The following is a 12,473-nucleotide window of genomic DNA, read 5'->3' as shown; positions in this document are numbered from 1 at the left end:
ATCGGCCAGTTCTCAGGATGCTAGGCATTTCCAGGATTGGTGAGAATAACTCCAGGTTTTGCTTAAGCTTTCCGTGCTCTTTATAGATCAGCAAACCAACCAGCAAGCAAAGCAGCTGTATGCATGATCAAGGATTTGAGTGGGTTTGGCTCCTTAGTGCCTTTCTCTTCCTTTAGGGAGATGAACTTGAAATTCTGGTCTCAGCAGGAACAAGGGATGAGAACCTACAAGAGTTTGCTGGGCTCCCTGCATTGTGGGTATCGGGGTAAGACTTTCCTGGCTCAGTCATCTGCTCTCTTAGGAAATGCTTGCTCTGCTGCCAGCATACAACCTGGTTACAGCTCTGTTTTTTTTTTTTTTTTCCCTCACTGTGCTGTCAGCCTACTTATGGCTTCAGTGCAGTAGGCCTCACCATCTGACCACTCTTGGGATTCTGAAACTTTTTAGGAGGAATAAGTGCATGGAAGTGATTTGTTTCCCAAAAGGCATGCTTTCTTTCCCAAAGCTATCTTATAATAATGACAAATTGGAAAACCACATTATGTTTCGGTTTTCCTCCATTTAGAATTTTCATCCCTTTGTTGATATAAGCACATTTTAGGGCCCAGTTCAAGGTTTTTTTTTTTTTTTTTTGGCCCATGGCGGTATCCCTTTTCTGAAATCCCTAAACACATGATTTGAGCCTTTCTTTCGGTGCCTCTTAATCTGTGACCTTGGTTTTATTTTGTTTTATTTATTTATTTGACAGACAGAGGCAGGCAGAGAGAGAGGAGGAAGCAGTCTCCCCGCTGAGCAGAGGGCCCGATGCGGGACTCAATCCCAGGAACCTGGGACCATGACCTGAGCCGAAAGCAGAGGCTTTAACCCACTGAGCCACCCAGGCACCCCATGACCTTGGATTTTAATTGAACACTTGTGTGTTTATTTTGTCTTCTGGGTTAGGTCTTCTATTGTGTGTCCTCCTCTCTGTGCTTCTGCCATGATAGGAGACTCCAGGGCTGGGCTGTCCAGCACAGCTGCCACCCACCACATGTGGCTACTGAGCACTTGAAATGCAGCAAGCTCAAGTTGAGAAGTACTCTAAGTGTAAAAAATTCACACTGAATTTCAAAACCTTACTACAAAACAAAAGAATTCCAAATGTCTCCTTAATGATATTGCAGTGTTGAAATGATAAGGTTTTAGATGTATCGAGTGAGATAAAATGTATTACTTAAATTAATTTTACCTCTTTTTACTTTTCTAATGTTCCTACGAGGGAGTTTAGAGTTCCATATGTGGCTCACGTGTCCGCGTCCTTGTATTTCTATTGTGTAGCATTGCTCGAGAAGACACTTGGTAAATAGTGAAGGGATGACAGTGAGCAAATAAATATTTAGTTTTTCGTTTAATGAATGCAGACCTAAATATAATGTTACCAACGTATTTTAAAATTTTAAGAAATATATTCTTCCTCCATGCTAATTTGAACAGCCAGCAAAAATGTAGCTCTGTTGTTTCTTCCTAAATTACCCTGAGGGCTGAAGGAAACAATTTCACCACTTACATGGAGATCGTTCTGACTTCCTTATAATAATTCATTCTTCTCATTTTCTTAATTTACCCGTGATCATAACAAAACACTTTTTCAGTTAGAATTTTCACTTTCACTTCCCTTTTTATTCCCTTCATTGGCTGAAAATTACCTCAATCAGTCTGATTTGCAGATGACTAGTAACAAATTATTTTATGTTTTTAGTTTCATTTTGTACTGACGAGGTTGCAGGGCTCAAAATCCCATCCTTATCTTGCTCACTTTCTTTGCTCCTTTCCTCAGTTTGTAGGGTTATTTCCTAACATACAGGTTCTTACTTTTTTTGAGTGAATGTGTCCCCCCTGTGCCAAAAATGGTGCTGGAAGAATAGAAGATCTTTTTTTTTTTTTTTTTAAGATTTTATTTATTTATTTGACAGAGAGAAATCACAAGTAGTCGGAGAGGCAGGCAGAGAGGAGGAAGCAGGCTCCCCGCTGAGCAGAGAGCCCGATGCGGGACTCAATCCCAGGACCCTGAGATCATGACCCGAGCCGAAGGCAGCGGCTTAACCCACTGAGCCACCCAGGCACCCCAGAATAGAAGATCTTTAGGAGCCCTGAATACCGTACGCTAGGAAGGAGAGAGCTGTTCCCCTCTTAGTGCCCCGCACCGCCATCTACCATCCTGAGACCATTCTGTGCTGACTGGCGGCTCCGCCACTTAACATTTAGCCAAGGACTAAAGGACTTTCAGTTCCCCCAACTTGTCAACATTAATCTCCCAGACGGAATGTAGTAATAGTAATAATGTCTCCCAAACACCAGTATACACACAGTTGTAGTTTCGAGAAACATTTTCACTGAAGGCAAACTGAATATGAAGGCATTGATCCTTGGTGTGTATTAGCTTCCCACTATCTTCTCACTCTTTTCCATTTTATTTGCAAATGATATAGTCTCACTATTTCCTTATTAAAAGATTCCTTCTTTCTCTTAAATGAAATGGCAGAGATAATAGACGGCTGTTGCATTTTAAAAACTGACTTTGCTTGTTAAAATTAAAAACTGGCACACAGACGATGAAGCTTCCTTCTTCCTTTTTTCTAAAATTTTACAACTCCCCATAGATGGAAGCACTGGCTCATATTATGAGTTAACTAACTTTTGTTCCAGAGGCGCCTTCTGTAAAGTACAAGACCTGAAGCGTTAAAAGTAATCTCCCCTGAGAGTTGTCCTTCCATTGTATTTATCTCTTGAAACTTGTCCAGCACTGAGGAGTACTCTATGGTTTCTCATCTTGGGAAACTTGCCTGCTATTACTGAGAGCTAAACACATAAGTGTGTCATGTCTTGCAGATGTGACTTAATGGTCAATTCCAGTTATACTTTGCCCTGATTGTTATTGATGAAATACGGGACTGCTGTGGTTTAAATCCATATAAACAGAATCTAGAAATACTGTGGTTCTAGAATGAGAATAAAATAATTTGCTCTGAACTTTTAAACACCAAAACAAGCATGGATGTTACATTTTCATCTGCCATAAATTCATAGGAACTCTTAAGCTGTAAGATATTAACAAATATACATTGGCGTTTTTATTAATATTTTGATTTTTAGGTGTCAGTTGAAATGCTTCTCAGTTGGTAAGAATGCTAAGCTGACTTTGGCCTTAGCCCTCTCATTGATTGGCTCTGGATTCTTGGTCAAATTGCAGGATCTTTCTGAGTTCCAGTTTTATCATTCTAAAAATGTGGTGTTTGGACTCTATCCAAGGCCTCTTTCAGCTCTAAAATTCTGTTTTAAATCTCTGAGACCAAGATATTTTTCTAAGTAAACAGCAGATGGCAGTATGAAAGTAGAGAAATTTTTAAAAACGAGTTTTCAATTTGCTCTTTTCATCAAAGAAATTCTGCTCATGTCTTCCCTGAGCTTAATTTTTTTTTCAAAGATTCATGTATTTAGACCCACATGGTTTATGAACTTATCACATAACTGATAATAATTATGTACTTTTTAGCATGAAATAGTCACAGTGTAATTGTACATGCTATTAAATTATTACCCTTCATCCACACCCCTAGTTTCCCATACTTTGCATCTCCTCGTGGAGTTATCATGCATCAAAGAGCATAGATTTAAAGTCTTACTTTGAGGATGGAACTTGAAACTTTCCAGGTATGCCAATAATAATAATCTCTGTGTTTTAGTTCCTTTGTGTTGTTGAATTTGTTGACACTAACTCTCAGTGTCAACGAGGCTGGTAAACAACTCGGAAGGATCATGCTTTTATGATGTCACCCATCCATTTACGAAATTTGACACTTAAAATCATTTCTATTTTTGAAGTGTCTAAGTATTTCTCATTGGGTATACAGAGAGCTCAACTATTGGATAAGTTTGGTCTTTCAAGTGGGTTTTCCTTTTAAAACAGTGGCATGGAGTATTCTCTTCTGTGTGGCGTATAACTGTATCAGTCTGCCCTTCCGTAGCGGCTTTCACAGAAGGCCTGAAATGTCAGGGGCCAGTTCATGACCAGGGAGAAATTTGGGAGAGCTGTGTGTTTTGAGAGCTCTGTGGTATCTCAATGGTCATATCCTGGTCTTAAGTATGCACTTGAGAGATTCTCTGGTATTAGCAGGAATGTTGGACTTGGGGTGGCTGGATCCTGGCTCTGTCACTTACTAACAATGAAACTCGTTTCTCTGTTTGAGGTTACTAAATGAAAGATATATACAGAAAAGTGTGCATATCATGAGTATAGCTTGGTGAACTTTTCACAAAACAAATTATACTCATGTAATAAGCACATTCACATCAAGAAACAGAACGTTGGTAGTACCCTGGAAGTGGGGCTATGCCCCCTTCTGGTTAAACTTCCTACCCATTACCAAAGATAACCATTATCCTGACTTCTAAGCATAGAGTAATTTCACCTATTTTTGCAAATTATGCAATTATACAAAGTATTCTTTCTTGTGTTGACTGTCTTTCTCTCTCCATATGTTTATGAGATACTTCTGTTTGTGTAGCTACAGATCATTCGTTCTCATTGCCATATAATAGTCCATTGTATGACTATACCAGAATTCACTTCTGTGTTCTCTTGCTGATGAACATCTGGGTTTCTAGGCAACTCTGAATTGTTCTGCTATGAACATTACATACTTTGGTACAGGAATTTCTTTTGAGTATATACATAGAAGCAGAATTTCTGGGCTATACAATATGCTATATTCAGCTTCAGGAGACAATACCAGCAGTTTTTAAGAGTTCTGATCCTTTCCTATCCTTGCTAACACTTACTGTTGTCTGTCCTTAGCCATCCTGGTGACTATATTTTTTAAAAATTGGGAATAATAATTTGTATCTTGAAAGGCCGTTGTCAACTTAATTAAGATGTATTTCTCTTTGTTTTTAAATCCTGGGCTCTCTCTTCTACTATGGGCTTAGACAACCTCTCTGAGGCTTGGTTTCCTTCCATGTAAATGAGACTAATGGGCTGAATAATCCTTAATGTCCTTTCATTTCTGATAAGCTCAGCTCTGTAGTTGTAGGTGCTTTCTAGGTACACTTCTAGTGGGAGAGAATTTCACTATCACTTAAATCCCATTACTTACCATGGTTATCCATGTCACCCACTTTTCCATAGAACAGATCTAGGTAGTGTCACCGTTACCTGTCACTCAACAGTGTACTTCCTCTCACAAATTCCAGGTTACACATGGACTGTAGGACAGTGGTACTGATGGACTCTTACTGGAATGGGGGGGGTGCTTCTCCATTTAGCCTCACCTGCCAGAATATTCTCTAGGAAATGAATAATGACCCCCGCATCCCTCTATAGGGTCATGATTGGCTGTGTTCAGTCAGTCATCAAGCTTGTTTTCCTCATCAGTGTATGATTGCCCTTGTGCTGGGAAAGGAGCGCTGGGTAGTAAAAATGCATGGAACATGCAGGGGGCAAAATCCTCAGCATAATATGATGGATAAGATGCTGGACTCAGGAGTCAGACTGCCTGGGTTTTTATGTCTTCTTCTGTTACTATTCTGGAGGCTGCTGCTGTTCTCATCACTGAAGAGCTGGCAGTGACTGGGGACATCCTTGTGTCAGGCCTTGGGATCAGCTTGACATCTGTGCTCTCATTGGTCATCATGGTAACCCTATGAGGTGGTACTGCCATTACAGTCATTACAGTCATCAGATGAGGAAACTGAGGCACAGAGAGATCAGAACAGTTGCCTGAGATCATATTGCCAGCAAATATTAGAACTCGAATTTGAAGAAGGTCTGACTCCAGAACGCCCATTTCTTAACTCTGTGGCCTTACTATCCGGAAACTTTAATTTCCTTATCAAAACATGAGGTAGTATCTACCTTCCTGGGCTGCAGTGAGATTAAAATGAAATGTGATTGTTTATATGAAGTATCTCGCAGAGTGTCTGGTGTGTAGTAAACACACGGTAGATGTTTACTTTAGTGTTATGGTGTGATGGAAGGAATCATTTTGAACTTATGATGGGATGGATCTTATGATTGTGGGAAGGAGGTTATTGTTAAATAAGTGAAGGTTTCATTTATTATTTTAGGTCCTGTCTGCAGCCTCTGTGTCTCCTCCTTTGGAGCAAGACCTGTGACAATCTTCAGTGGCTTCATGGTAGCTGGAGGCCTGATGTTGAGCAGTTTTGCCCCCAATATCTACTTTCTGTTTTTTTCCTATGGCATTGTTGTAGGTAAGAAACCTGGTCACTATAATTTTTCTAAGATTCAAGAGTTCAACATCATTTTACCAACATCAGGTTTATTATTCAGTTAATATGCAGCATGAAAATGATGGAAAATAATTTACTTTCAGTGACATGTCACCAAAAATTACTGCCTTAGTAACATGTCTGCCCAGTGAATCAAAATATTTGAAAGCATAAACATGTTTTATCAATGCACATTATGTTCTCTTGCAAGGCACAAGAAGGTTTTTCATTTCAGCATAGCACAAAAAAGGCAAGGGGCGGGAGCAGGAGACTAACAGCGCTTCTCACTGACTTAGGGAGTGGTCCCTTTCATATTGGCCGGTTCAGCAGGGCTCTGTTGAGTTGTTTGTGTTCCAAACATCCTGTGCTTCCAGGGCCCATATCGCAAAGTTACCACAGAAGTAAAAAGTGGTTTTTAAAACATATTATTATTATTATTACTATTACTATTATTATCATTATTATTATTAATTTTTTAAAAAGATAAGACAAGAGTGAAGAAAAACCGAATGGTGGGGATAAGTGATGATGATCCTGGTTACAGGAGAGGAAAAACAGAGGGCTCGGGGCCTGCGAGGACATTTTAGGGGCAGACGCCTTTGTGATGTAGTATACTAATTGTATTCAATGTTCAACCTCATCAGATTATTCCTAGGGGCTGTCGTAGGGAATTTGGAAAGATGATGCTAGCTGCCGAAGTTTTTCTTAGTGTCTGAAAGAACCTAATTTTGTTGACGAGTGATACTCCTCTTTTTCACTTGGGACTGTTTCCTGAATAATACATAATAGAAATAAGAGCAGCTAATGTGCACGGAGTACTTCCTATGTGCCTGGCTCTGTGCTGAATTCTTTCTCTGACCTCAGTTAATCTTCACAAGAACTCACATTACAGAGAGGGAAAGTAAAGCTCAGAGAAGGGAAATTACTAACTGAAGCTATGTAACTAGGAGATTTGGGGTTGAATCCACTCAGTTTGACACCAGATACCAATCTCTTTCACATTTTTGTAACTATTTTTGGTGCTTTTCCAGTCCTTGAAGTCTATTTTAAATTTAACTACATACTCTAATACTGCTGAGACCTGAATTCCATGTTAGTTCTTTGAAAGCATGCAGTACATTTTTGGTATTTTATATTTCCTGGTGTTTAATATAGTTTTGGACTGTGGGTACAAGTACATTAGTCTCTTGTGTAAAATCTGAGAGTTCCACTGAATAATCATTTTGCTTTATTGTCTAAAGTCATAAAAATAAAAATGTAGGTATCTGTGTTTACACATGAATATTGGATTATTCTTTTTAGGATAAATCCCTTTTTATGTAGAAAATTGAATGATGATGCCATTAATATGATTTGGGCATTTTCCCCAAACTCTGGACTCCACACTTAAATTTTCTTGGGATTTTCCTCCTCCACATGGTTTCAAGGTTAATCTAGGCATACGAAGTTGTTACGGACTTAAAAACTGATGAGCAGTGAGTGATACCATAGCATTTGCATTACCAATAGATAAAAATAAATTTCTAAGAAGAAAAAATCTGTTTACATGTCTAAGAGTTATATACATTTGATTGTTTTGGAAGACTATCTAATGATACATAGAAAGAAAAAGACAATATTAACTAACTCCCATAACTAAGATATATAGAAAGAAAAAGACAATATTGACTAACTTCCATAACTGAATTTCAATTTCCCTAGCAATGGAGGGAGCTTTATCACCTGTGAAGTTATTTTTGGTTTGGCATATGTTGTGGGAACCTTTTGAGAGCTAACTGTGCCCCCCACCCCCACCTCCATGAGTCCATGATTTTCAATTAATTAGATGGGACTTGAGATTTGTCTTGGCTGGTGATGATGTTATAGGTCTCCTGGCTTTCTCTACTATGATAACTCTTACCCGTTGGCCAAGGAACATTGTAGAGGGTTATACCCATCACCATGATTGGGTGAGCCAATGAAGTATCAGGAACTTGGATGGGTCCATGGACTCAGTGGATCCATTGTGAGCCAGACCCGGGCCATGATCCTAAGGCCATGTAAATGCTTGAGGACCCTGGTTAATATTGCCAGCTCATGTTCTGTGTCCAACCATGGTCAAAAGGTAACCCAACTTTCACTAGTGTACAATTACCTAAATAAGTGGCCATAGTTAACTTAAGGAAGTATTTACAGTACCATTACCTACATACTTGTCATAGCATTTACTGTAATGTCTTTCCTCCTGGAATGCTGGTCTCTCTTTCACTTAATGATTCTGGGTCAGAAAACAGGCTCATGTCTGAAGACTCTGATTTGGCAATAGGTTCTGAATCCCTGAAACTAAGAAGCAATTGTCAACTCTTGGAGGGAGTGCTGGGTTTAGGGTTAGGAGACAGAGATTCCGTGAGCCTGAGCAAGCTAAATGACAAATGGCCATCCCTTCATCTGTGAAGGCGGGCTGGGAAACCTAACTCACACAGGTTTTGTGAGGACTAAATAAAGTCAAGTGAAATATAAATACAAATAAAACAAATAAAAGAATTGGGTTGGATTTCAGTTAATAAAGAGATCGCTTCCACTGGTAATTACTGGGGCCCTGTGAACTACTCCTAGCCAGCAGATAATTAATACTTCATGCCATGGTCAACGTCTTTGTGTCTCTTTCTTTCCTTTTTTCATCGGTATGATCATAATACACTGCTCATTGAATATTTCTGGGATAAATAAATGAGATAATACTGAATAATACTTCCACTGTATCATCATTTAGAATCTCCAGTTGAAAAGGAAGTGACAGGAAATTATTATGTTCTAAATACATTTTCCTTTTTGTATTGAGTTTCTTAGAAAAAATAAGAAAGATTCACTTTAAGTATTTTAAATATTTTATTTAAAATACTGGGCTAGATCCCAGTACTCTGGGATCATGACCTGAGACAAAGGCAGAGGCTTTAACCCACTGAGCCATCCAGGTGCCCAGAAAGATTCACTTTAATTATATTATTCATTGAGCACCAGTTCTATGCAGAATTGTATACTAAGCATTTTCATTTGCCTAGGATGAACTAGATGGTCTCTTAAGAGCGAGAGTATGGGGAAGGAAGGAGCCAACACCAGGAGGCAGTCTCTGGGCTCCAATCATGTGGTTTAAACTTCTCTTACTCACTTGCCAGCTGTGTGACTCCAGACAAGTTACTTAACTTCTATTTTCTTTCTTTCTTTCTTTTTTTTTTTTTTTTAAGATTTTATTTATTTATTTGACACAGAGAGAGAGATCACAATTAGGCAGAGAGGCAGGCAGAGAGAGATGGGGAAGCAGGCTCCCTGCTGAGCAGACAGCCTGTTGCGGGGCTTGATCCCAGAACTCTGAGATCATGACCCGTGCCGAAGGCAGAGGCGTAACCCACTGAGCCACCCAGGATCCCCTTATTTTCTTATTTTTAAAACAATGTAATAATGACATCCACCTTCAGGTTTTGTGAATTGAGGATGTAATTCAATAAATATTAGTTAGCATAACCGTTATTAATAGTTTTGTGACCTTGGAAAGTTATTTGATCTCTCTGAGCTTTTCTTTTTATTTTTATTGGATGACTTCATGAAGCTATTGCGCCTTTTCATGAGATAATGTATATAGAGAAGCACGAGGAGGTGTTTCCTACATCCCTTCCCTTAAATTCCTTTCTGAACACTTAGTTCAAGACCACAGCAGCAGTTTTTTGCTACTGAGGAAGATTTTTGAATCAGCAATATTTGTATGACAGATTTAAGAAGATAGAAAAAGAAATTAAACCTTTTTAGTATGTTTAATTGTAATACACAATATCAAAAAAGATACTAAACTGTATTAACGGGCACAATTCTGTTTTACCACTTAACTAATGTTTTAAAAAGTATCATCTTGTTCAGATTTTCTTTTTTTTTTTTTTTTTAAGATTTTATTTATTTATTTGACAGAGAGAGACAGTGAGAGAGGAAATAAAAGCAGGGAAGCAGACTCTCTGCTGAGCAGGGAGCCTGATACAGGGCTCGATCCCAGGACCCTGGGATCAGGACCTGAGCCGAAGGCAGATGCTTAACAACTGAGCCACCCAGGAGCCCCCAGTTTTTAATAGCTACATGGAATGACCATTTCCCCTTTTTCAAGTGACTGCAGACCACACTGCCAAACCTGGGAATTCAGGCTTCTGTTTTCTCAATTACTTTATTAAATCAGGAAAAATGAAGTCGGGTGTGGGGTGGAGGGTGGGAAATGTGTGCTGAATGAGTTGTTCAAGTGTCTCCCCAATAATTTCTTTTGGCTTTTCTGAGTTGTTCAAGTGTCTCCCCAATAATTTCTTTCGGCTTTTCTGAAAAGCACAACTCAAAATCAATGTCTTCTGTCTCTTTTCTTCAGAGTGTATTGTTATTTAGCTACCTGGGTAGTGTTTTCTTACTATTCCTTCTCAGTTTTTGGAAAAATTCAATTTTCTCCTTCTGTGTGTTCATGGTAATATCTGCATATGTCCTGAATCTGCTCAGGTTATTGAGATTGAGGAGGGAAAAGACCATGTTTGCTCAGTTATGGCAAATGTAATGAAGGTCATTTCCTGAGGTTCATTTTAGCCATTAGAGTTTTAATAAGTCACTTTGTTTTGTTTTTAATGGTTATATCATTAATGATAGTTCTTTTTTGTCTCACAGATGCTTAGTTGTAATAAGGAACTATGATTTTCTAATTAGTTTGAGGCTGTTATTGATATAATGCCATAATACTCAGTGAAAAGTGAAAACATATTATCAATACAATGGTTATTTTTTAGTACTTATTATATTCCAGGCACAGATACTAAATCTTTTACATTTTTTATGTTTCCTAATCTTTACAGCTATCTTGTGAGATTGTTTTAAAGATAAAGGCACTAAGAATTAGAGATTAAGGAAACTCTCAAGTCCTCAAGTCACCCAGCCAGCAAAGTTAGAGCTGGGATTTGAATCCAAGCCTGCCTGATTGCCAAGCCTGTGCTCATAACTAGTCAATGTCATGTTAAGGGTATTCATGCTAAGCTACAAAAATCAGAGCCAGTTTATTAAAAATGCTAGCCAACCGCTTGCACTTTTAAGCTCTCCATGCAGATGTTTAAAGCTAGTTGCATAAAAGTACCTGCATTTGGGGGCACCTGGGTGGTTCAGTGGGTTAAGCCTCTGCCTTCGGCTCAGGTCATGATCTCAGGGTCCTGGGATCGAGCCCTGCATCGGGCTCTCTGCTTGGTGGGGAGCCTGCTTCCTCTCCCCACCTCGCCTGCTGCTCTGCCTACTTGGGATCTCTCTCTCTGTCAAATAAATAAATAAAATATTTTTTTAAAAGGGGCTGCACTTGGATATATGCTAAATTTATTTATCTTTTTTGGTGCTTTAAGTTACCTTCCCACAGTTTCATTTCTAGAAGTAGATTTTTCTGGAACACTATATGCAATTGTCTCTCCTAACCTTTGGTCACGATAATAAATCATCTTGGCTCAACTATTCTAAGAAGTGGTTCAAATACTTGCTTTAAAACATACAGAGGGGGACTATTGGGTTTTCCAGGATATGAGACTTCTAGTAGCCAAACAGGGAATGTCCTGGGCACTGGCCCTTCCCCCGACTACACACAGTTTCAGATTCTGTAGCTTCACCCATGTTGTTTCTTAAGATTGCCATGTTAAAGTGCACTGTTACTAAAATGTTTCCTTCTCATTAAAGTAATACTGCAGGGAAAAGTTTTCATATATAAATGTAGGGGTTTGATAGATATCCACTCAGTTACATGCAAAAATATATATATATAATGGCAGGATATTTAAAACAAATTCATGGACATTTTCAAAAATACATATTTGATTTCAGATGTTATATTGCCTGTCTTCCTAAAATAGATCAGACTTTCACTTTACATGCTTTCATTCACATACTAGATCTTTAGAGATGCTTGCTTTAGTTATTCTAAATTTGAAGTGTTTTATAATATCAGAGCGTTTTACTTCAGTTATATTTTCTCTTCGTAGCTCTCTTATTAGTTTTATTGATGTAGGTGTTTTGTTTTTTGTTTTTTTAGTTTATATGCAAGGATTGAGGAAAATGAGAAAATGAGGAAGTTTAGTGTGATTTGCCCAAAGCATCATCATCCTTTAATGCATAGAAGTAGCAAATTAGTTGTATCTTTTTTCAAACCATATAATTCTAATTCTGTCTTTCTAATGAGGCTA

At 38.5% G+C, this 12,473-nt stretch overlaps 1 protein-coding gene across 3 annotated transcripts in view; it reads left to right on the top strand.

Annotated features, from left to right (window-relative positions):
- The window catches only part of SLC16A9 (solute carrier family 16 member 9), a 53,098-nt gene that overhangs the window by 28,351 nt on the left and 12,274 nt on the right, over positions 1-12,473 (top strand). The window contains exons 1-2 of one of the 3 annotated variants that reach the window (XM_032312309.1): positions 845-938; positions 6,103-6,246. The exons of 1 other annotated variant lie outside the window; for it this stretch is intronic. In XM_032312309.1, the coding sequence (XP_032168200.1) occupies positions 6,168-6,246 (79 nt within the window). In that variant the 5' untranslated portion in view covers positions 845-938; positions 6,103-6,167. Of the gene's footprint in view, positions 1-844; positions 939-6,102; positions 6,247-12,473 lie in introns of those variants that run through there. One more of the 3 variants, XM_032312307.1, reaches the window with a different exon arrangement.

The sequence above is a fragment of the Mustela erminea genome, chromosome 14 (assembly GCF_009829155.1).
Source record: "Mustela erminea isolate mMusErm1 chromosome 14, mMusErm1.Pri, whole genome shotgun sequence".
NCBI classification, from domain to species: domain Eukaryota; kingdom Metazoa; phylum Chordata; class Mammalia; order Carnivora; family Mustelidae; genus Mustela; species Mustela erminea.
This window is presented reverse-complemented; position numbering and strand designations above follow the sequence as displayed.